Source organism: Dreissena polymorpha, chromosome 15, assembly GCF_020536995.1.
Source record: "Dreissena polymorpha isolate Duluth1 chromosome 15, UMN_Dpol_1.0, whole genome shotgun sequence".
Taxonomy (NCBI): domain Eukaryota; kingdom Metazoa; phylum Mollusca; class Bivalvia; order Myida; family Dreissenidae; genus Dreissena; species Dreissena polymorpha.
In genome coordinates this window covers 43782725-43807997 of record NC_068369.1, presented here as the reverse complement: position 1 = coordinate 43807997, position 25273 = coordinate 43782725, and the positions used below count along the sequence as shown (strand labels likewise).

Here is a 25273-nt window from a genome sequence, read left to right as displayed (position 1 = left end):
AGACTGGACAGGCTAATCTGGGACGAAACTTTCCAGCACATGCATTAGGCCCAGGTTTTCCAAAATGAGGCTCATTTGAATTTGTGAGTTTGCAAACAGTGGTCGGTTATCTAAGTGGTTTGTGTGTGTGTTGCTACAGCTGTTCAGCACTCTGGGAGGCAAGACGGAGCTGCACACGGTGACCAAGAGTCTGCGAGACCCAGAACAGCTTGAGACAGACTACCTGGCCAGCTACCTGGACCGCTTCTGATAGCAGGGCCGTCCTCCACTGAACCAACCACCCCCTGACAGGAGTGATCCACTGGTGTCCTAACAGCCCTCATCTTGAAACCAGTGTCAGTGGAAATCATAAAACGATCCTTGCTCTGGGAAAATGGGGCTTAAGCCATGTGCTATAGTGTCATCCCAGATCAGCCTGTGCAGTCCGCACAGGCTTATGATTGACAACACTTTCACCTTTTATGGAATTTTTCGTTCAAAAGAAGTCTCTGATAGACAAAAATGAAGGCTTGGCAAAAAAGTGTCCTTGATTAGAAAGTTCGAACTGCACAGGCTAATCTAGGACAACACTTGCATTATGCCTCATTGTCCCAGAGCACAGCTCAAACAGGCAGTGTGAAAGTGTCACATCTGCAGGACATTGTCTTGTGAGCGAACTGTTTCAAGTCATATTATGAATACTAGTAGATGCAATTAAATTTTGAACATCTAGTGTTATTTGGACTGCTAATGTGTTTGATCAATCCACTATCAGATCATTTCAGTTTCACTCTATATTTTGATAACTCATTTATGTGCATGTTGAAAATTAAGCAAGATCAATAACCTTGCTTTGGTAATAATGCTATTTTGTTGCATTTACTCAGACTGGCATCATTCTGTGTACATGCTATAGCATAGTGAGCTATAAAATGGGTTTTATTTTAAACAAAGACCATTTGTAGTATTCGAAGACCATTTATAGTATTACATGTAGAGCAAGGCTGATCGTTAAACTTTTTTTTTTATGAGCTAAGTTGAAAATCAACCCAAGCTAGGATAATACCAGTTTCCTTTGTTACTGATAGAAACTGACTGAATGGTTTCAGCTCAGTTTAGCCACTTTTCATACAGGATTAACAATTATATAATTTACTCCACACTGTGAAGTAGTCAGTTCAACAAAATGCAACTCATTGTACTTGATGTGTTCTCATTTACAAAAGATAAGTGTGTGTATAAGAAATGGATACAAAGCCAAATAAGGCTTGTATTTCTATCTATCTATCTATCTATACTGTCTAACTCCTCTTGCGGGTATTATTGACAAGTTTCATTAAGTGTATAAGCTGATTACATTCCATTACCTTGATAGGTCAGTTTATCAAAATGGAAATTGAACTTTGTGTTTCTTGGCTTTGAACCATATACTTGATTTGTTTAACATTAAAGTGATTTGTGAGGAAAAGCAGCTCAATATTAACCCATTTATGTCCTAGCGTCTAGAAAAAAAGCCTTGGTAAATAGCGTAGACCCAGATGAGACGCTGCATGATGCGGCGTCTCATCACAGTGCTGTTTGCTTAAAGTAATTCCTGTAAGTAATACTCTAAATATAGAAATAAATATACTAGACACCCCTAATTTTGGAAATACATTTTTTTTGTAAATTGATCCAATTTAGAAGGATGGGAGAGTCCACTAGGCATAAATGGGTTAACCTTATTTTATGTTGAACAAACATGGCATCCAAATTGATGTTACCAACTATCTCAATCAACATGTTACTAAGCTTTATTATAGGTTACTAAGTAAATTCTAATACAAAACTGTTCTTTGATGTTTTTAAAAACTATTTATTAATTGTTTTAAAGTCAAATTAAGAGAGCACTTCATGCTTAAGTCAGTGAGCTTGTGCTGTAGGTTTGTTGTTAAACAAGACTCCTCAACTAATGCCATTCATTGTATAAATTGACAGCTCCAGCCTGATCCTATATTTGCTGTATAGTGTGTATCTTCTTATTGCAAGGGAATCATAGGCTTACAGAGGACTGCAAAGTCATTTTTTTTTTAGAGAAACAACAATTTGTTTATATATTTTTCATACTTAATTTTCATTCTAAAAACTGGATGTTTCGCTCTGTTATCTAACAAAACATATCAAACACTCCAGTCGGTAATGGTTGTTTCATTCATTGTACAGCATCTCTACAAGAAATGAACTAACCGTTACACTTTCCTCTTTTTTCTCTGGCCTATTTTACATTCAATCTGAACATCTGTGATATGTACATTAGCATGTTGAATGTTGTGCTTGTATCAAATTAATTATACATTCTTCTTTTTTGTTCGTTTATTTAATGAATGCTATGCCTATGATAGTTTTGTTACTAGTAGCTGTCAAATAGTGACAAATTGTTGCATTGGTATATTTTCATACAATCCATCCTAATACTGTAATTTTAGATTCGGACACGAGCAGTTTATGCAACGTTGTCCTAAAGTGTGCGAGTTTATTTACTTGTAAACAGGTTAAATAGATAAAAATATATTTGAAGTTCAACATATCAAATAAACTTGATTACTTTAAAGATTTTTTTTCTCCGTTATTTATAGAATGGCTCATTTTGTGAGCAATTATTTTGTGTGATTAAAAATTGTTTTGATGTCTGTTATTTATTTCATTTCTTAATAAAACCACGAATATATCTGACATCTTTTTTGATGTTTCTTTGGGCGTGGATGTATAGCTGTTCATAGAATCAGCAGGCATTTTTAAGGAAAAAACAAAGATCTGTTCAGTGCGGTCAATGTAATAAGTAACGGTAATAAATAAAAAGCGTATTCTCTGCCCTCAGTGTAAACACATTCTCCATTAACAATGCCTGCCAAATTACGAAAATATAGATTTTCCATTAGTGATAAGTTCATGCTATGTAGGATTATGGCTGTCCGACTCCTCCCTTAAGCGACCTGGGTTCAATCCGAATTCCCGGAAGTATGAGAGCTTGGTTGGTGGTCACCATAAGCTAGATTGGCCATTGTTGGCTCGGGTACTCTTAAGTAGTCTCACTATTGCCGGTAGAGCCCCGGTCCATTTGTAGAAAATTATTAACGCGATCACAATATTTCCCGTGCCGCCCCGGTTGAAGCCGGTCAACAGCCCGGCAGAGTTCCGGTCAACCCCGGACTGGCTACGGGATTAACGGTGAAGCCCCGGTTGTCGCCGGTAATGCCCCGGTTGAGCCCCGGTGTACTGTAACTCCGCCGGCACTCACCGGGGCTATACCGGCATCAGACCCCAGCAGAGCTACGGCAATGCCCCGGTCGTTGCCGGTATGCCCAGGGGAATGCCGGTGGCGTCCCAGCAGAGCTCCGGTTTGCTTATTAACCGTAGCTTTACTGAGCTGCCGGCATTCACCGGGGCGTTGCCGTAGCTCTGCCGGGATCTTTATTGGCACCGGTGGAGCTACGGTGACGTCCCGGTTGTTCCCGTTTCCGTCCCAGTTGTTCCCGATGCCACGCCAGTCGTTGCCGGTGACTCCCGGTTCATCCCCGAGGTATTGAACATTTTAATACTTTCCCGGCAGAACGCCGGTTGTCCGCCAGCATCATAGTGAGACTGGGCCTTTACATGTACCCAGGGTACGGTAAATATACTAAAACATACCTGGGTATGTTAACGCTAAATCGGTCGTTGTCGGCTTTTTAGCTCACCTGAGCACAACGTGCTCATGGTGAGCTTTTGTGATCGCTTTTTGTCCGTCGTGCGTCGTCCGTCATCAACATTTTGCCTTGTGAACACTCTAGAGGCTACATTTATTGTCTGATCTTCATGAAACTTGGTCAGAACATTTGTCCCATTGATACCTCGACTGAGTTCGAAACTGGGTCATGCTGGGTCAAAAACTAGGTCACTAGGTCAAAAAAAAAGAAAAACCTTGTGAACACTGCAGAAGTCACATTTGATGCCCAATCTTCATGTAACTCTGTCAAATTGTTTGTCTAAATGATATGTTGGTTGAGTTCAAAAATGGTTCTGGTCCGTTGAAAAACATGGCCGCCAGGGGGCGTGGCAGTATTCCTAATATGGCTATAGAGAAACATTGTGGACACTGTAGAAGTCACAATTTTTGCCCAATCATCATGAAACTTGGTCAAAGCATTGGTTTCATTGATATCTCGGACGAGTTTGAAAATGGTCCAGATCGGTGAAAAAACATGGCCGCCAGGGGGCGGGGCAGTTTTCCTTATAAGTCTTTAGTAAAACCTTGTTAACACTCTAGAGGCCACATTTATTGTCTGATCATCATGAAACTTGGTCAGATGATTTGTCCCAATGATATCTTGGATGAGTTCGAAAATGGTTCGGGTTGGTGGAAAAACATTGCCGCCACGGGGGCATGGCATTTTTCCTTATGTGGCTATAGTAAAACCCTGTTAACACTCTAGAAGCCATATTTATTGTAGGATCATCATGAAATTTTGTCAGAAGATTTGTCCCAATGATATTTTGGACAAGTTCGAAATTGGTTCCAGTTGCTTGAAAAACATGGCCACCAGTGGGCAGAGCATTTTTCCTCATATTGACTTATGAATCTTCATGAAACTTTGTATGTATATTTGTTTAAATGATATCTTGGATCTGTATGAAAATCTTTCTGGTCTGTTAAAAAAACGTGGCTGCAAGGGTGTTCACTAGTCATGAAAGTTGGTAAGAACATTTTGTTCTTATGACATCTTTGGCTGCACAGAACAGGTCAGTTCCTTTGAATCTCAGGTGAGTGACTTTGGGCCTTTCAGGCCCTCTTGTTTTTATAATTATGTTTAAATTTATGTCAATTTTCTGTTTGATGGTCTCTATATTATCGGAACTCATACTAAACAAGCGGGAATACAGTTCGGGTACAGTCTTATATTGACCGGTTACGTTTAAGTATATTTACCGCACCCGGGGTACATCTAAGTATACTTAAAAGAGTACCCGGGGTACATGTAAGTAGTACCCGAGCCGACAATGACCAATCGAGCTCACCGCTCGCCATACGGGGGCAGTTCCCTCTGGGTACTATACCCCACCAAATTTCAATATCTTTCAGTCACAACTAAATATCTGGAAATTGCAGCTATAATTCAAAAATTGTCCCAAAGTAAGTGAGTTTAGAAAGTGTATAAGGTAGCAATCCTAGGACATACCTCTGGTACTCCGGATCCACACATAATGCAGCCTCAGGACCTAAAAAAACTTCGAAATCCACACACGATATGTAGGATTACATAACATTTAGCATTATGTGATATTTAGTGTGTATGGCAACTTATTGCTACGCCATTCATGCAGCATATCAGAGCAATATACATAACTTATTCAGACTAATAGCCTAGAACTGTTCTGGCACGTGGATAGCCTTCTCTTTTAACAAAACTGCATCAACATGCTTTTTGAGTATGAGTTTCGATAATACAGAGGCCATTTAACAGAAAATTTGACATCAATGTCAACATCATTAATTAACAAAATAGACGACAACGACCGATTAGCGTTAAAATTCCCGGGTACCATTTAGTATATTTGTCGTACCCGGAGTAGGTGTAAGTATACTTAAGAGTACCCGGAGTACACGTAAGTAGTACCCGAGCCGACAATGACCTCTCGATCCATAATTAGGTGCCCAGCAATACCTGTGTGTGTATCTGTCCGCGCAATGTGATGATGTAATCCATAGAATGTTAATACTGCGTTCACATCGGGATCGAAGGGGGGGAATTTTATATTCAATTTTGTATACCAGTAACTCTAGTTTAATTGATTTCTTTTGTTATGGTCTGTATTCACCAAAATCTTTTTAATATGATCGATCTTCATCTGCGTATCCTATGTTTAATGCTTACTTCAGTAACAGTAAATAGGTATACTACTTCCACTCATGTTTCACGAGTGCTTGGTTCAATCGGTTAAAAGTCAATGCCCTTGAACACACCCGTATTATGCTGTATACTTAATAGAGGGGGTTTTACCGATGCATTAATTAATCTGTACGTGCTATCGTAAACATCTTTTTATACAACTGCTTCTCGCGTTAAAACATCCGGATTAAGAAGTTTTAACGAGCAGTTCCGTTCCTTTTTTCTGTAAAGGCTGCACACATAGGCGCTACTCACTTAATATTTAATACACTACAATAACACCCCGTTGTGATGCGTCTGCTGTTTTAACTGAGAATAATCTGGATAGTGAACTTTACCCGAGAAGAAACAACTGTGAGTGGGGTTGTATGTTAGATTTAGTTTGAACCTATTTATTATAGCTCCATTGCAATGAAAGCCGAAGGCTTATTGAAACGCTCTTGAGTCCAAGTCCGGGATAGAATCAGTACTTGGTGTCTAAAGACGTGGGGATCAAAACCGTGACCGTGGTCGCTAGGGCTGACGCCATGTTCACTACGCCACGGCGACCTTAGGTTTACCAACCCAGGATCATTCAGGATGCTCTTTTAATACCCGCACTAAACACAACAAAAGTTCAAGTTTTGATATGCTGATTTAGGTTGTGCATCTATCCATTCGTAAGCCGGTCTATAATGGTACGGTGCCTGATAAATATTACGCCAAAGTGGCATTATTTGAATAAAATTAGTCGCGTTTCAATCATGTTTTGTTAGTTGCGTCATTTGCGGTCCGGTTAACGCAGTGGTTGGTACACGCGCTTCTTACATAGGTGACTCGGGCTCAATCTCCGTTTCCGGAAGCCTGTGAAGGTTGGTGGTTAAAAAAACGGTCGATTAACTAACAAAGCAATGGTTGAAGGTCCATTCAATCACATCACAGTGTTCGAGTGTGTTCGCTATCTATTTAAGCATTGTCCTGTACGCGGGTCCGTCGTAGTGATTGTACTAAAGCAGTGTTCACAGTGTGCTCTACACGCGCAGTATCAACAGGCTTTGAATTACATGTGACGAATATCCCTAAATTAACGATTATAGTACACGGAATTTATGACACTAGAACACGGTTAAGTTACCATTTTACGGTTTATGGTGTGTGTAAAACAGTTGGTGTTAAAGACGTTTAGCTGCGGGTTTTACTCATTTTTAAACAGATTAGTTTTACAATATTTGTTAAGTTAAAGCCCTAAATATGAACAAAACAAAATAAAGTGCCCTGTAATGACAATCTTTTCATTAAGCATATATGCTTATAACTGAAGATTAAAGCTAGCATAGTGGACTCAGGTGAAACACATACCAAGTTAAACAAGACTATTGCGAAGCAATATATATCCCCTACCGGCTCCACCATAGTCAAAAATTCCAGCATTGTCAGAATTTTTTATTTATTTGTTGCAATAGCAACCAGAATTTTGACGTAGGAACAAAATGAAATGACGTGCATAATCACCATATTGCCATCTATCCATGTTTCAAGTTTCATGAAAAAATATGAAGAACTTTTAAAGTTATCGCAGGATTCAGAAAACCACCATGTTCAGCAGTATTTCTAGTCTATTTGTTTCCATAGCAATCAGAATTTTTGACGTAGGAACACAATGAAAGGACGTGCATAATGTCCACATTGCCATCTGTCCATGTTTCGAGTTTCATGAAAAAAATATTAAGTACTTTTAAAGTTATCGCATGATCCAGAAAAGTGTGACAGACTCACAGACTGACGGACACACAGAGCGCAAACCATAAGTCCCCTCCGGTGAAACCGTATATAGGGGACAATAAGCGCATTTACACTGCTTTTAGCATACCACTAAATTGGTATCTGCCTGATATAAAGCTGCCTGGTATATTTTTTATATTACGTCAACAGTAAATGTTGTCGAATCAGTCAATGTTTTGAGGTAGGTCATATTACTAATCAAAAGCAATTTTTAGTTCTTTTAAAATGGAGGTGAGACGTATGGTAAACATATTAACAGGTTACTGTCTGATCGTTTATCAAGACTCGCCGTTATTTTGTTCTTAGTCTCACCTGATATACAGGTATTACAAAACGATCAGGCAATAACCTAGTATTTTCTATATTGCTGCCATTCTTTCATTCGCGTTCACAATGTCACGTCGCGAATTTCATAACAGTCCAAAGTCACCTTGATATTTGCGCACCCTTTCTTGTGTCTACTTCCTGTTGATCGACGAAAATGTACATAATTACACCACGAAAGAGAAACAGTGTTTCTTAAATAAGCAACGATAAATAATGGTTCAATAACCCGAGGACTACATGACCCCATATCGCTCACTTGAGCAGGAACATACGTCTGGGAATGACGAGGAGTCCACTGGAGGCAGTTTAACTGATACATCCGTAAAGACAAGGGTTTCCCTGAACATGTTGACGTATGTAAATTTTATGCAGTACACACAACAAACACTACAAAATGTATATAATCAATATGGTAACAAACACTACAAAATGTATATAATCAACAGGTAATCATTTTTAACAACAATGAGATTCGTTTTGAAAAAAAAAAAAAAAAACGTTTGTGCCTTGTTTGCGAAATCTCCACACAGTAAAAAATCGTTCCACGAGTCCTACCGATTTCATTTTAGCTGGTAGACATAATAGTCTGTCTTGTCATCTTCAGGTTGCACCTACATTAGAGTCCGCAGAACAGTCTGCACGCTTTATTGTTGAATGTACTTGATGTTATTAGGCATTGAGGTAGATAACATTACTATCCTTGTTGAATGTACTTGCTGTTATGATAAATTGAGGCAAGACAACACTCCTATATTCTGAACACACATCCGTGTCTCGACAATCCCTTCTTGCATCACACAGCATGTTAAATATCTGTTTTCTTATTCTAAATATATGCCTTAATCACTCAAATTTAAAGGTATCAAAAATACTCAAAATTACAGGTATAACTACATTCGATTTAACAACATAATCACATTGTAAATAAATTATAATGTATATATGACAGCTTAAATGATGATACAATATATAATATACATTAAATATTGTTGTATTCACCACTTGTGCAGTATAAATGCGTGTTTTCCAAAAGATAGATGAGTGACTATACGTCCATCCTTATTCATCCACTAATAAACGTCATGCAGTGAAAGCGCTTCACTGTCCGGGTTGGTACACGATGTAGTGACTGCGGATGGTCGAACTGGCTTGTACAGCATGTTTTGAGTGCCGGTTACTGTCAGGGTATGGACGGGACGTAGTGAGAGTGAGTTACTGTCCGGGCTTGTACGGGTTGTAGTCTGTTTCCTTCATGGAGGCGAGGGTATGGTTCACCAGGCGGTGGTGCGCCTCGTCCGCACGTATCGCAAGAATCACGTCCTTCATCGTGGCGTCGGGCTGCAAGAGAGAGAAATGAGTTAGGAGACACGCAAGAAGACACTGGGAGCTGCACACAACTGTATTAGCAGACACTTGGAATAACGGACTGTTTCAATGTTAATAAAAATTTAAAATCTACAATTCACACGTAAGTTGTTTATAAATTAACAAATTATTCTCATGTTTAAAATAGTAGCTTGGAACAAACAAAAACGGAAGGGTTGAACGTACGGCGAGTTTCCAGTATCGCGTGGCGAACTCCGGACTAGGATGCGTTTTCCAGTGCTGCATGTTGCCGTCCTCTATGTCCTGCAAGCAGACTGTCAGTTACACACAGGGGAGATAACAAGAAAAAATGTATCTAACACACAAGAGAGATAACAACCAGACTGTCTATTACACACAGGGGAGGTAAAAAGCAAAATGTCTGTTACACACAAGAGAGATAACAACCAGACTGTCTGTTACACATAGGGGAGGTAACAAGCAAAATGTCTGTTACACACAGAAGAGATAAAAACCAGATGGTCTGTTACACGCAAGCGAGATAAAAAAGAAGACTTCCTGTTACACACAGGAGAGACAACAAGTTGACTATCTGTTACACACAGGGGGATATAACAAGTACACTGTCTGTTACACACAGGGGAGGTAAGCCTTGCTCTGGGAAAACGGGGCACGATTCATCTGCGCAAAGTGTTGTCCCAGATAAGTCTTTTAGATGAAATGCATTCAACCACGATAGAGCGTTTTAACTTTGCTTTAAAAACTGCACGTATCATACCTGTGGTACACGGTTCATGTCCATTTAAACGTTCGGTATATAGTAACTGTACGTTATATACGTTGAACCACTTGTAAGATAATTGTATTTAAAAAAAAACTGACGAATAGTTTATGTACCTTTCAACACGCGTTAGCTTATTAAACCTTTATATCCTTAATGCGCGGCCAATGTACCTTTAAACACCTGTTAACCTATTAAACCTTTACATCCTTAATGTAAGGTCAATGTACCTTTAAACATTTGGTGTACGTCTTCACGGCTTCCTCTTCCAAATAGCCCACAAAGCGGTGACAGAATCTCGGCGAGATCAGGTAGGAAAAACTGAACAGGGTCACAAACGTACCTGAAGTACAGAATCGCTAAAACCATGTAGGCGCTCATGTTTGGTTAAACAATATGGCTAATGTATATGGAAACAATATGGCAAATGTATATGGAAACAATATGGCTAATGTATATGAAAACAATATGGCCAATGTATATGGAAACAATATGGCTAATGTATATGGAAACAATATGGCTAATGTATATGGAAACAATATGGCTAATGTATATGGAAACAATATGGCTAATGTATATGGAAACAATATGGCTAATGTATATGGAAACAATATGGCTAATGTATATGGAAACAATATGGCAAAATTAAAGATACACCATGTGTGACAATACAGTACTTGCAACCAACCCTGTGCCAAAATAACAAACAAATGCATTGAATTTCTTTGTGTCACAAAAAGTACATGTGACCTACCCTGTGTCACAATCAAGTACATGTGACATACCCTGTGTCACAATAAAGTACATGTGACCTACCCTGTGCCACATTAAAGTACATGTGACATACCCTGTGTCACAATTAAGTACACGGGATCTAACCTGTGTCAAAATAAAGTACATGTGACATACCCTATGTCACAATAAAGTACATAAGACCTACCCTGTGCCACAATAAAGCACATGTGACCTACCCTGTGTCTCAATACAGTCATTGTGACATACCCTGTGTCACAATAAAGTGACATACCCTGTGTCACAAAATACATGTGACATACCCTGTGTCACAACAAAGTATATGGGATCTAACTGTGTCAAAATAAAGTACATGTGACATACCCTGTGCCAAAATAAATTACACGGGAACTAACCTGTGTCAAAATAAAGTACATGGAATCTACTATGTGTCACAATAAAGTACATAAGACCTACCCTGTGCAACAATAAAGTACATTAGACCTACCATGTGCCACAATAAAGTATAAAAAAGTTACCCTGTGCCACAATAACGCCAGTGCGAAACATGAACCCTGGTTGCCTCAACTGCAATGCTGTCATTAAATGCATTCTTTCGTTTTCGGCCTCCTCTGAAATTAAATATGAAGAAGTTGAATACAAATGTTTTATTTCCATACGTGGCCACTACGTTTGCTTCGAACAGACACTTTTCATGTTGAAGCTAATAATACCCTTGGATACTGTAAAACATAATTTCCTTTTTAAAAAATGAAAATAAAAACTAGTAACACGAAATAAACATTAATTTTCATCAGTCAGTGTTAATTTCACATTTCTTAGAAGGCTCTTCATAAATACTTTATAAACTATACCTGAATGAATTTTTATATTAATGGCACAATAATACTTAAACCTCCATTATAAAGTCCAACCATAGTATAAGTAGCGTACCCTTGATTAAGTGTAAACTGACCACGTTAAACAAAGATACATGTGTCAATGAGATTGCCTCTGTTTTTATCAACTTCTTCATAATACGGTCATTAGGGGAAATACAGAAATGATTCACCATGGGACCCATTTCATGTGTACTGCCACGTCGTGTGATGGCAATGATCGCAGGTAATAGGCCTGCCACTTGTGTAGAGATTTGTTATTAAATCCTTCTAAAGGCCATTAAGTACTAGTAAGCAAACTTAAGGACAAGCTGAACAACATGGTCGTGCAAATATGATACAACTGTATATTTAGTCGACACTTACTTAAGAATAAATTGTCATATATGTTATTTCAATGACTCCAAAAGCCAGAAATTATTTTATACAAGGTTACAATACACTAAATGATCGCTTCATGTAGGGCTGTACTCTCTAAAAAAATATCATAGTTGACAGGAAGGCATGTTTTACACTTTTTACCATTATTAGGGTGTTATCTTGCGGTGATAATGGTAGGGCATGAATAGGTGTTCATTACTGAATCCCTGAAATATGATACACGTGAAGACAATAGTCGATTTTGATTTGTGTCAAGTTCTTTCTTGCATTGTACATGACATATCTTTTTTATTGCATAAATCGATTCCGCTTAGAATGGCCTTTAAGAAAACGTATGGTTATGGGGGTCTCTATGTGCAAAATGTTGCATTTATTTTCGCTCAAAGTTGTCGCTTTTACATTGAATTATATAGGGAAAATCATTTAGTGTATTATGACCTACAACGTCCCCCCTGCCCCGGTACGAGAGCAACTCACCGAGGAGCGTGTTGATCCAGCCGTACCCCGGTACGAGAGCTACTCACCAAGAAACGTGTGTATTCAGCCGTTCCCCAGTACGAGAGCTACTCACCGAGAAGCATGTGTATACAGCCATACCCCGGTACGAGAGCTACTCACCGAGAAGCGTGTTCATCTAGCCATACCCCGGTTCAAGAGTTACTCATCGAGAAGCGTGTGTATACAGCCGTGCCCCGGTACGAGAGCTACTCACCGAGAAGCGTGTGTATCCAGCCGTATCCCGGTACAAGAGCTACTCACCATGAAGCGTGTGTATCCAGCTGTACCCCGGTACGAGAGCTACTCACCGAGAAGAGTGTTCATCTAGCCACACCCCGGTTCAAGAGCTACTCACCGAGGAGCGAATGCATCCAGCCGTACTCCGGTACAAGAGCTACTCACCGAGAAGCATGTGTGTCAAGCCATACCCCGGTACGAGAGCTTCTAACCGAGAAGCGTGTGTAAACAGCCGTACCCCGATACGAGAGCTACTCACCGAGAAGCGTGTGTATCCAGCCGTACCCCGGTACGAGAGCTAATCACCGAGAAGCGTGTTCATCTAGCCGTACCCCGATTCAAGAGCTACTCACCGAGAAGCGTGTGTATCCAGCCGTACTCCGGTACAAGAGCTACTCACCGAGAAGCGTGTGTATCCAGCCATAGTCGCGCTGCATGCGGCGCAGTGAGTGTAGGTGCCGCGTCATGGCGGCAACCATCCCAGGCACCCCGGCAACCGTCTCCAGGAAGATGATTCGCCTGCCGAAACAACCACAAATATCACTGTACGCAGAGGTATGGGGAAGCTAACACTTCAATATACTATCAGATATGAGTTCATTGCCACAAATAGTTTTTCCCATGGTAAGCAAAGACTATATTGTATACTAGTTGTACAGTTACTGTACCTCAATCATTTGGTTTAACGTGACTTTACCATTTGTTGTACGGTAACTTAAATCATTAATCATTTTATGAACAATAAATGTATTAACTTTTTTTTACATTTTTTACAACCGTAGGTATACATGAGAAAAAACACTCACAGTCAAAAAAAAAAAACGTCAACAAGAAATTCTCACTTAAGCCACTTTTGTTCATTTGTCTGACCCCACTTGAAACCGGAAATGACGTCGAAGACTGTGCGCATGATCTGCACGGTATAGTAAGCGGCCTGTGGACAGAAGAGAACAATTGTAGTAAAGCGCCCACGCGTTCAACAGAAAACAACTTAAATTACAACAAGGAGAATACTGATGAATTTGTATGCCAGAAACACGGATAGTTGGTTACAACATAAACCCTACATACATTTAACATCATCCATGTTGTTAAATCCAGCTATGAACATGAGTATTGTTCCGTGGTTATCCGCGGATAAAGACACGTTCACGAGTACATCGTTGACTTTTTATACACTTTAATCCTCTTTAGTGTCGGTTGACATAGTTTTAGATTTGTGTATACGTATAAGTAAATGTTTAATCAGGCAGTAATCACAGTACATATGGCGATTACAAAAGTACACATTATTAAGATGGTAAGACGATGTGGTAAAACAGAATTGATTGATACCTTGCATGGCGATTAAAAAGGTACACAATATAAAGACGGTAAGACGATGCTGTAATACAGAATAAATTGATACCTTGCATGGCGATTAAAAAGGTACACATTATAAAGACGATGCTGTTAAACAGAATCGATTGATACCTTGTCAACAAAGCCCTCTGGCGGCTTGTGCGTTATCTCAACGCTGTGAAGCTCCCTTTCTGTCCTAAAATACAAATCATGCTATAAGCTTCATGCAATAATACGAGTCGCGTTCTGAGAAAACTGGACATAATGCAAGTTCTTAAAGTGTCATCCCATATTAACCTGTGCAGTCCGCACAGGCTAATCATGGACGACACTTTCCACTTTTATGGTATTTTTAGTTTCAAGTCCCTCCTTACCGAAAATCAAGTTAAGGCGGAAAGTGTCTTCCCTGATTAGCCTGTGCGGACTGCACAGGCTAATCTGGGATGACACTTTACGCACATGCATTAAGCCCAATTTTCTCAGAACAATCCTCATACCAAACGGTCAAAGGAGGTCTACTTCTATGTTATGGCATATTGTCAAATGCACATATATTCAAGAATGTAAGCTTATTACAAATACAAAACTCATACTAAAGTGTACATAAATCACGTGTCTTGACTGTGGGGCGTTTTGGCATGGCGCAGTTACAAACCATACAGGGTGAGACAAGGGCGGTACTTCACACATAGGATGTGGTTGAACAGTGTGTACCTTATAACGTGTGACAAGGTGTTTCATGGAATATACAGGGTTCGATAAGCTGGTAAGTACCATATAGGTATCAGTAGAGTAGTACGTACAATTTAGGGTTCGAAAGGGCAGTACGTACAATATAGTGTGCGGCAGGGCGGTACGTACCATATTGGGTGCGGCAATGCATGGGTGCCCAGGGGAGGCAAATCCTCGGTTGACGCCTGAAGAGAAGTTGCCTGCTTCTTATCGTCGTTGGATTTCCTGTAAGCAATAATGATGAACTTTAATGTGATCTTAGTAGGCAAATAACTGTGTATTATAAAACTTGACGAGCATACATCTAGATTTAATACAAAAGAACATAAATATACAACATATGAATTTGGAAACATTTTACGTTGAGAAATGAATTATCTTACTTCAGAAATAACATACAACAAGGGACAAAATTGTCAAAAAACCAGGTTTTCATTGTGAAAAAAAAATCTGATAAAGGGAGAAAACTCAAACTGAACTTTTGAAATGACCAAAAAAAATTAACCCCCTTTGTAAGTTTTTTTTTTTTTTAAATCTATTTTTAGTTGTGGCGACCTTGACATTGGAGAAATTGACGTGATTCTTTCGTGGGACACACCGTCCCATGATGGTGAACAAATGTGCCAAATGATTTTAAAATCTCACAATGAATGACATAGTTATGGCCAGGACAAGCTCATTTATGGCCATTTTTGACCTTTGAACTCAAAGTGTGACCTTGACCTTGGAGATATTGACGTAATTATTTCGCGCGACACACCGTCCAATGATGGTGAACAAATGTGCCAAATGATTTTAAAATCTGACGATGAACGACATAGTTATGGGTCGGACAAGCTCATTTATGGCCATTTTTGACCTTTGAACTCAAAGTGTGACCTTGACCTTGGAGATATCGACGTAATTATTTCGCGCGACACACCGTCCAATGATGGTGAACAAATGTGCCAAATGATTTTAAAATCTGACAATGAACGACATAGTAATGGCCCGGACAAGTTTATTCCGCCAGCCCGCCAGCCAGCCAGCCAGCCCGCCAGCCAACCAGCCAGCCAGCCCGCCCGCATTCGCCAATCTAATAACCAGTTTTTTCCTTCGGAAAACCTGGTTAAAAAGTATTGAGTTATATCAAATATATACTAGTATCATGCACACATTTTGAATAGAAACTTAAACACGCCCAATAATACAAGTAAATATTTTCTACCGACGCAGATTGTAGCGTGTACCACGCCAACATGCTGCACTGACTAACGTGTACCACACCAACATGCGTTACTAACTAAAGTGTATCACGCCAACATGCGGTACTGACTAACGTGTACCACGCCAACATGCTGCACTGCAACGTGTACCACGCCAACATGCGGTACTGACTAACGTGTACCACGCCAACATGCTGTACTGACTAACGTGTACCACGCCAACATGCGTTACTAACTAACGTGTACCACGCCAACATGCGGTACTGACTAACGTGTACCACGCCAACATGCTGTACTGACTAACGTGCACCATGCCAACATGCAGTACTAACTAACGTGTACCACGCCAACATGCTGTACTGACTAACGTGTACCACGCCAACATGCTGTACTGACTAACGTGTACCACGCCAACATGCTGTACTGACTAACGCGTACCACGCCAACATGTGGTACTAACTAACGTGTACCACGCCAACATGCGGTACTGACTAACGTGTACCACGCCAACATGATGTACTGACTAACGTGTATCACGCCAACATGCTGTACTGACTAACGTGTATCGAGCAAACATGCTGTACTGACTAATGTGTACCAAGCCATCATGCGGTACTGATTAACGTGTACCACTCCAACATGCTGTACTGACTAACGTGTATCAAGCCAACATGCTGTACTGACTAACGTGTACTAAGCCATCATGCGGTACTGACTAACGTGTACCACGCCAACATGCAGTACTGACTAATGTGTACCAAGCCAACATTCTGTACTGACTAACGTGTACCACGCCAACATTCGGTACTGACTAACGTGTACTAAGCCATCATGCGGTACTGACTAACGTGTACCACGCCAACATGCTGTACTGACTAACGTGTACCACGCCAACATTCTGTACTGACTAACGTGTACTAAGCCATCATGCTGTACTGACTAACGTGTACCACGCCAACATGCAGTACTGACTAACGTGTACCACGCCAACATGCTGTACTGACTAACGTGTACTAAGCCATCATGCGGTACTGACTAACGTGTACCACACCAACATGCTGTACTGACTAACGTGTACCAAGCCAACATGCGGTACTGACTAACTTGTACCACGCCAACATGCGGTACTGACTATCGTGTACCAAGCCAACATGCGTTACTAACTAACGTGTATAACGCCAACATGCGGTACTGACTAACGTGTACCACGCCAACATGCTGTACTAACTAACGTGTACCACGCCAACATGCTGTACTGACTAGCCAGTACCACGCCAACATGCGGTACTGACTAACGTGTACCACGCCAACATGCTTTACTGACTAACGTGTACCACGCCAACATGCTGTACTGACTAACGTGTACCACGCCAACATGCGGTACTGACTAACAAGTACCAAGCCAACATGCTGTACTGACTAACGTGTACCACGCCAACATGCTGTACTGAGTAACGTGTACCACGCCAACATGCGGTACTGACTAACGTGTACCACGCCAACATGCGGTACTAACTAACGTGTACCACGCCAACATGCTGTACTGACTAACGTGTACCAAGCCATCATGCTGTACTGACTAACGTGTACCACACCAACATGCGGTACTAACTAATGTGTACCACGCAAACATGCGTTTCTAACTAACGTGTATCACGCCATCATGCTGTACTGACTAACGTGTATCACGCCAACATGCGGTACTGACTATCGTGTACCAAGCCAACATGCGGTACCATATAACGTGTACCAAGCCAACATGCGTTACTAACTAACGTGTACCACGCAAACATGCTGTACTGACTAACGTGTACCACCCCAACATGCGTTACTAATTAAAGTGTATCACGCTAACATGTGGCACTGACGTACCGGAAATGGTCCAATTTGTCGGGATCGGGAAGCGTGCCGAACTTGCCTTCCTTGTACTTTTGAATGTTCTTCTCCACATCATCCTTGGTGGCCAGCGGTCGAGTGAACTGAAATGCAGACCGGATGTAGTGTATCATACTCACTTGAGCCTTGCTCAGGGAAAACCGGGCTTAATACATTACTAAAAGTACATTAAGACCGGTTTTCCCTAAAAGAGGCTGATTTAAAGTTACACCTGACGTTTGCATGAAACATGAAAGGTTAATAATAATTTGGAGTACATAATCATTCAGTAAAATACGTGCATCTGTGTGCGAGATCTACCTGTAACAGCGGTGTAGAGCGTTTGAGTCCAATAAAATGATGAATACTGGACTTTACAGAGTTTAGAAGCAACCTTGTTGATAGGGTACTCGCAGGCGAGTCGCAAATAGTGGACATTCGCCAATAGAAGAACAACATAACGCTTTTATGGGGAATGTTTTTTTCTTACCGCCCTCTTGTTTTTACAATATCATTATGTCATTGTTTCAACTTGTAATCCGAGTTTTAAATCGAATTCTAATGTCACAAAATTAATTCCGAACAATACTCCAAACCACCGCTTGAATCTTAAACCACGACTTTGGCGAGTTTTTTAGCGTTCTAGACAACAATGCGACAGTTATACAAAAGCAATCTAACGTTAAATCGAATATTTCACGGAAGTAAAATATATACCCAATCTAGATTATAAAACTCAAAGACATTGGCGACCCGACAGTACGTTAAAAAGCCTTCGAAAAACAATACATCGCCCTTTCGGGAAAAACTTATTCACTATCAATTTTTCCCTTAATAAAATTGAAATCAGTATTCACGATCATTGAACAATTTTTCATTTAGAAAACTATAATACTTACAATCCGTCAAGAGGTAAAGACGATATATATCACACAATCTAAATTCAGAATAACAACCAACGCATTCACATCAGAAGCACTACAACTGAACAGTATACTTAAGTTTGATAATTCATTTAGTGAAATCTAGCCAAAGAAACTTCAGCGTACAGTTTATATAGTTTTGACAGGCCTATAAAGTCGCGCCAGTCAAAAATCATAAAAAGCGACATTTAAAGTTATGGTAGCCAGAACTAAGTGAAATCATATCATAGCTTACTTGTTTATAAGGCAAAGTCCTACAAAACGAAAGTTCACCAGTACAAAATCTAGAATACACATATCCATTACTGAATGCTTTTACACCTGTGCGTAATATTAATTTCGTAGTCATTTTTGAAGTATAAACCTACTGCTTTAACATGTGTTTACTTTTACATATAGACTTTGGAAAAACATAACTTATATAATATATACAATACAATCCATACAATAACCGAAAGGCACCGAAAAGCACCGAATAGCACCGAAAAGCACCGAAAAGCACTCAATTTCTCTCTCTATATATGCAATATATCGTTTCTAGTGTGTGTTAACGAGTTTAATTAGTAATAAATGGTTATATGATTGTATGTTTATACTACATTGTGCCCAAAATGGTAAATATCGGCAATTACCGACCGAAAAGCACTTCATGTGAAGACCGAAAAGCACTCAATTTCTCGCTATATATATATGAATATTTGCGTTTCTATTGTGTGTAAACGGATTAAATTAGTTATAAATGGTTATATTTCATGCATATTTATACTGCCTTGGGTTTATTATGAGGTATTAATGCCCAAAATTGGATAAATATCGGCAATATACCGACCGAAAAGCACTTCATGTGAAGACCGAAAAGCACTCAATTTCTCGCTATATATATATAATATTTGCGTTGCCATTGTGTGTTAACGGTTTAAATTAGTTATAAATGGCAATATTTCATGCATATTTATACTACCTTGTGTTTATTATGAGGTATTAATGCCCAAAATTGGATTAATATCGACAATATACCGACCGAAAAGCACTTCATGTGAAGACCGAAAAGCACTCAATTTCTCGCTATATATATAATATTTGCGTTCCTATTGTGTGTAAACGGTTAAAATTAGTTATAAATGGTCATATTTCATGCATATTTATACTGCCTTGTGTTTATAATGAGGTATTAATGCCCAAAATTGGATAAATATCGGCAATATACCGACCGAAAAGCACTTCATGTGAAGACCGAAAAGCACTCAATTTCTCGCTATATATATGAATATTTGCGTTTCTATTGTGTGTAAACGGATTAAATTAGTTATAAATGGTTATATTTCATGCATATTTATACTACCTTGTGTTTATTATGAGGTATTAATGCCCAAAATTGGATAAATATCGGCAATATACCGACCGAAAAGCACTTCATGTGAAGACCGAAAAGCACTCAATTTCTCGCTATATATATAATATTTGCGTTCCTATTGTGTGTAAACGGATTAAATTAGTTATAAGTGGTTATATTTCATGCATATTGATACTACCTTGTGTTAATAATGAGGTATTAATGCCCAAAATTGGATAAATATCGGCAATATACCGACCGAAAAGCACTTCATGTGAAGACCGAAAAGCACTCAATTTCTCGCTAGATATATAATATTTGTGTTAAGAAAAACTGCATCAACATGATTTACATGTAAGTTTTACCCGAGCCGACAATGACCAATCGAGCGTTACTAACAGTAAAATACCCAACAGCGGTATAATGTTATAGATTTATTTTTGCATTAACATTAATTCAAAACATTTTTAGTTCATAATGTTATTCACGTTAAATAAATACATCAGTTCTTCTTTTCATTTGCATCAAATTAAAGATTAAAGTCCGATTGTTTTAAAAAAACCTACTATTTTATGAATATATCAAGCATGTACACTTAGCAATAACATGTGATGTTTTAAAATTGTGTGAAGTGCGCGTGCCATTGAACGTTGAGTTAAACGAGAGTTGCGAATTAAATTACACATAATTAAAAACTTATTTATTGTAGGATACCGATTACACGGAGCTTGATTACGCTGCGAGCTAGAACTCTGCCGCAATGTATCTCCAATGAAAGATGTAACATTAATTCAAGCACGTATACTTAACAAAAAAAAAGATATTTCTTTATTTCCGTTATCAGTTTAAAAATGATGGTATTAAGGTGTTACTAAACAATAAAATACCCAACAGCGATCGGGATTAATGCACTTGGCCGCTAGATGAATAATTTTATACAACTATTCTGGGCAAATTAATATTTTCAAAACATTTTTAGTTGGTTTTGTTATTCACTTTCAATAAATACATCAGTTCTTTTTATCAACCAAATTCCTGTTGTGTGCTACTGTTTCTTATCAGAATTATATATATTACAATACACCATCAGCGGCCGAGCGCAGAATTGGCCGCTTTAAAAAAATGTGGAATGCATCAAATTGAATGTCAACTTCCGACTGTAATAGAAAAAAACTGTTATTTTATATAAATAAATCAAGCACGTACACTTTAAAACAAAGATATTTCTTTATTTAATGTAGAATTTTGCAAAATTAACGAGATTTATATATAACAATGTTATATTACTTCTTTCTGGTTGAGTAAAAAAACCCACAAAACAACATGTATAACATATAATATTTGTACATAATTTATAAAAAAGAAAAATAATGATGCACATGATATTTTATAATTTTGTTAAGTGCGCGTGCCATTGAACGTTGAGTTACGGGGGAGATGCGTATTAAATTACACATAATTAAAAGCTGATACTATTCTGTCAGCTTGATTTATAAATCATGTTCCATCACGCCAATATATCCATTGTTTCATGAAATTGTAACGCCATCAGACCCGAATGAATACACCATTTATTCCAAGCAGGTAAATAACAATTACTATAATAAAACAGGAGAAGTCTACACTGTGTATTAGCAACCTGCTGTGATGATCTTATCAGTTCAATACACAGGAACATGGCTACTGTACTGGAATTGGATTTACAGCCAAAATAACTGATTTCATTTATTGCTGAAGTGGTGTGTACTAACAATTAACAACGCGAATTGATCCACCTCACCGTTGCACTTTTTTTTATTTAATTAATTAATTTACTGAGTTAATTAAAGACGGCGCTAATAAAGTGTGAAGGTGGAAATTAAGAAATAAGATCTATTTTCGCATGTCACTGAATACACATGATACATGGATACAATATCAATAAGACACATTTGAATCTTTCATTTCTCCAAAAAAAAAAATAGCACGTAATCACATATATATAAGATAGATTAAAGACCAGAAAACAATATAAGTAAGAAACATTTGCATCTTTCATATCTTAAAAAAACGCCGACCACATGCGAACGCGTTGACATGTTGTTTTTGCTGCAATAATTGGGAGAACTTGTGTGTTATACGCTGACACTTGGTTCTTCCTGCATTTCCGCGAGAAAAGGGGGTCATAACCCGGCAACCATGTGCGTTTTTGGGGGTCCCATATTGACACGTTGTTTTTATTGCATTAATTGGGGGAGGAATGTCATACGAGAAGCATTGCTGACACGTTGTTTTTTTGCAATATTAATTCAGGTAGGTAAGGGAGGGGAAATATACGGGTTCAACGTTGACACGTTGTTTTTTCTGCACTTATTGCGGGAGCTATTGAATTTCAAGTGTACATGTTGATTTTTTTTGTATCTTCAATAATCCATTGTAATTGATTTAACGCACACACGCCTTTTTAAATTTGTGTTTGAGCTGTAAATTAATAGTCATAATAAAATGCGTGTTAAGTTACCAGCGTACACTCGATACTCGCGCAATGAATGGTTTTAATGGAACGATTAAAATCGCTATTATTAATACAAAGCACATTAACTAAAAGTCATGCTGCAATTTCTATTTAAGAGTTTCACGTCAATTAGAAATACTTAAAACATATACATCAATTTACGTATAAGATGATAAACACCATGAAGTGCTTTTCGGTTGGTACATTGCCGATATATTTATAACTTGCTACCAGTTGTTTATAAAAAATATAAATATTCTATTCGATATTTAACATGACTGTCTCAATCCTCTAAACCGAAATGATCCGTAAAATAAAATAGTGTAATATTTATCCAGTTTTGGGCATTAATACCTCATTATAAACACAAGGTAGTATAAATATGCATGAAATATGACCATTTATAACTAATTTAAACCGTAAACACAATAGGAACGCAAATATTATATATATAGCGAGAAATTGAGTGCTTTTCGGTCTTCACATGAAGTGCTTTTCGGTCGGTATATTGCCGATATTTATCCAATTTTGGGCATTAATACCTCGCTATAAACCCAAGGCAGTATAAATATGCATGAAATATAACGATTTATAACTAATTTAATCCGTTTACACACAATAGGAACGCAAATATTATGTATATAGCGAGAAATTGAGTGCTTTTCGGTCTTCACATGAAGTGCTTTTCGGTCGGTATATTGCCGATATTTATCCAAATTTGGGCATTAATACCTCATAATAAACACAAGGTAGTATAAATATGCATGAAATATAACCATTTATAACTAATTTAATCCGTTTACACACAATAGAAACGCAAATATTCATATATATAGCGAGAAATTGAGTGCTTTTCGGTCTTCACATTTAGTGCTTTTCGGTCGGTAATTGCCGATATTTACCATTTTGGGCACAATGTAGTATAAACATACAATCATATAACCATTTATTACTAATTAAACTCGTTAACACACACTAGAAACGATATATTGCATATATAGAGAGAGAAATTGAGTGCTTTTCGGTGCTTTTCGGTGCTTTTCGGTTATTGTATGGACCCCAAAATCTTGCCGATGCAATCATCGGACATTATTGCGTGAGGTGTTCTATGTTAAGCTTAACCTCAAACGTGCGTTCAATGTATAAATGCGCATGCGTCAGTCAACAACAAAAACACTCCTTTTGGATTAGCAGACGATTTACTGCATAAATCAACATGATCAATATATCTCAAAGCGCTGAAATATATCCTCTGATTTTCAACCAATCAGTATAATTATTTAAAGGGAAGTACTATGAAAATAATAATCCCCCTTTGAAATAACTATTTTTTGTAACCGTTTAACTTTAGTGAAATCAATATTTCAAAAAGTACCAATAGTCTATTAGTGGAAGTAGTAGTAGTAGTAGTAGTAGTAGTAGTAGTAGTAGTAGTAGAAGTAGTAAAAGTAGTAGTAGTAGTAGTAGTAGTAGTAGTAGTAGTAGTAGTAGTAGTGGTACTAGTAGTAGTAGTAGTAGTAGTAGTAGTTGTAGTAGTAGTAGTAGTAGTAGTAGTAGTAGTAGTAGTAGTAGTAGTAGTAGTAGTAGTAGTGACGGTGGTAGTAGTAGTAGTAGAAGTAGAGTAGTAGTAGTAGTCGTAGTAGTAGTAGTAGTAGTAGTAGTCGTAGTAAGTAGTCGTCGTAGTCGTCGTAGTTCGTCGTCGTCGTCGTCGCCGTCGTCGTCGTAGTCGTCGTCGTCGTCGTTCGTCGTCGTCGTCGTCGTCGTCGTGGTACCTCGTCGTCTTCGTCGTCGTCGTCGTCGTTGTCGTCGTCGTGTCGTCGTAGTCGTAGTCAGTCAGTCGTCGTCGTAGTCGTCGTGCCGGTGGTCGTCTGTCGTCGCCGATCGCACTCGTGTTCGTCGTCGTCAGCGTCGTCGTACGTAGTGTCGTCGTCGTCGTCTCTTCGTCTTCGTGTCGTCGTTCGTAGTGTCGTCGTAGTCGTCAGTCGCTCGTTAGTTCGTCGTAGTAGTAGTTCGAGTAGTCGTAGTGTGTCGTAGTCGTCGTGTCGTGTGTAGTAGTCGTCGTTAGTGCTCGATTGGTCATTGTCGGCACGGGTATTACTTACATGTACCACGGGTACATTTAAGTATACTACATGTACCCAGGGTACGGTAAATATACTAAAACGTAACCGGTCGATATAAGACTGTACCGAAGTTTTATTCCCGCCCAAAATCCGATGTGGTAAAACCGTATTTACGAATCAAACTTCCATTAAAAAATATCTGCATAAACATATTTTTTGAGTAGGAGTCTCGATAATAAAGAGGCAATTTAACAGAAAATAAACATACATATGAACATAATTAATTTTAAAAATGTAGTCGACAACGACCGATTTAGCGTTTAAATTCCCGGGTACGTCTTAGTATATTTACCGTACCCGGGGTACATGTAAGTATACTTAAGTGTACCCGCGGTACATGTAAGTAGTACCCGAGCCGACAATGACCAATCGAGCAGTAGTAGTAGTAGTAGTGGTAGTAGTAGTAGTAGTAGTAGTAGT

The 25273-nt window shown here is 38.7% G+C and overlaps 2 protein-coding genes across 11 annotated transcripts in view; one reads left to right on the top strand and one right to left on the bottom strand.

Annotated features, from left to right (window-relative positions):
* The window catches only part of LOC127861087 (cytoplasmic dynein 2 intermediate chain 1-like), a 77903-nt gene extending 75217 nt beyond the window's left edge, over positions 1 to 2686 (top strand). For all 10 annotated transcript variants that reach the window (XM_052399458.1, XM_052399460.1, XM_052399455.1 and 7 more), the window contains one exon: positions 140 to 2686. In XM_052399458.1, the coding sequence (XP_052255418.1) occupies positions 140 to 250 (111 nt within the window). In that variant the 3' untranslated portion in view covers positions 251 to 2686. The remainder of the gene's footprint in view (positions 1 to 139) is intronic.
* Positions 2687 to 8321: 5635 nt separating this feature from the next.
* On the bottom strand, positions 8322 to 19366 carry LOC127861089 (uncharacterized). Its single transcript, XM_052399464.1, has 10 exons — positions 19139 to 19366; positions 17978 to 18084; positions 15030 to 15125; positions 14301 to 14364; positions 13670 to 13761; positions 13228 to 13346; positions 11352 to 11444; positions 10311 to 10423; positions 9525 to 9602; positions 8322 to 9311 (listed from the first exon to the last, which is right to left on the bottom strand). The coding sequence occupies exons 1-10, from the start codon at positions 19250 to 19252 to the stop codon at positions 9186 to 9188; spliced, it is 1002 nt and encodes a 333-aa protein (XP_052255424.1). The 5' UTR covers positions 19253 to 19366; the 3' UTR covers positions 8322 to 9185.
* Positions 19367 to 25273: the final 5907 nt, after the last annotated feature.

Coding starts and splice junctions, on each gene's coding strand:
- LOC127861089 (XM_052399464.1), bottom strand. CDS start 19,252: ATGACTACGAAATTAATATTACGCACAGGTGTAAAAGCATTCAGTAAT. Junction 14,365..15,029: donor GCATTGCCGCACCCAATATG/GTACGTACCGCC, acceptor TTTGTATTTTAG/GACAGAAAGGGAGCTTCACA. Junction 9,603..10,310: donor CGTACACCAAATGTTTAAAG/GTACATTGACCT, acceptor GTCTGCTTGCAG/GACATAGAGGACGGCAACAT.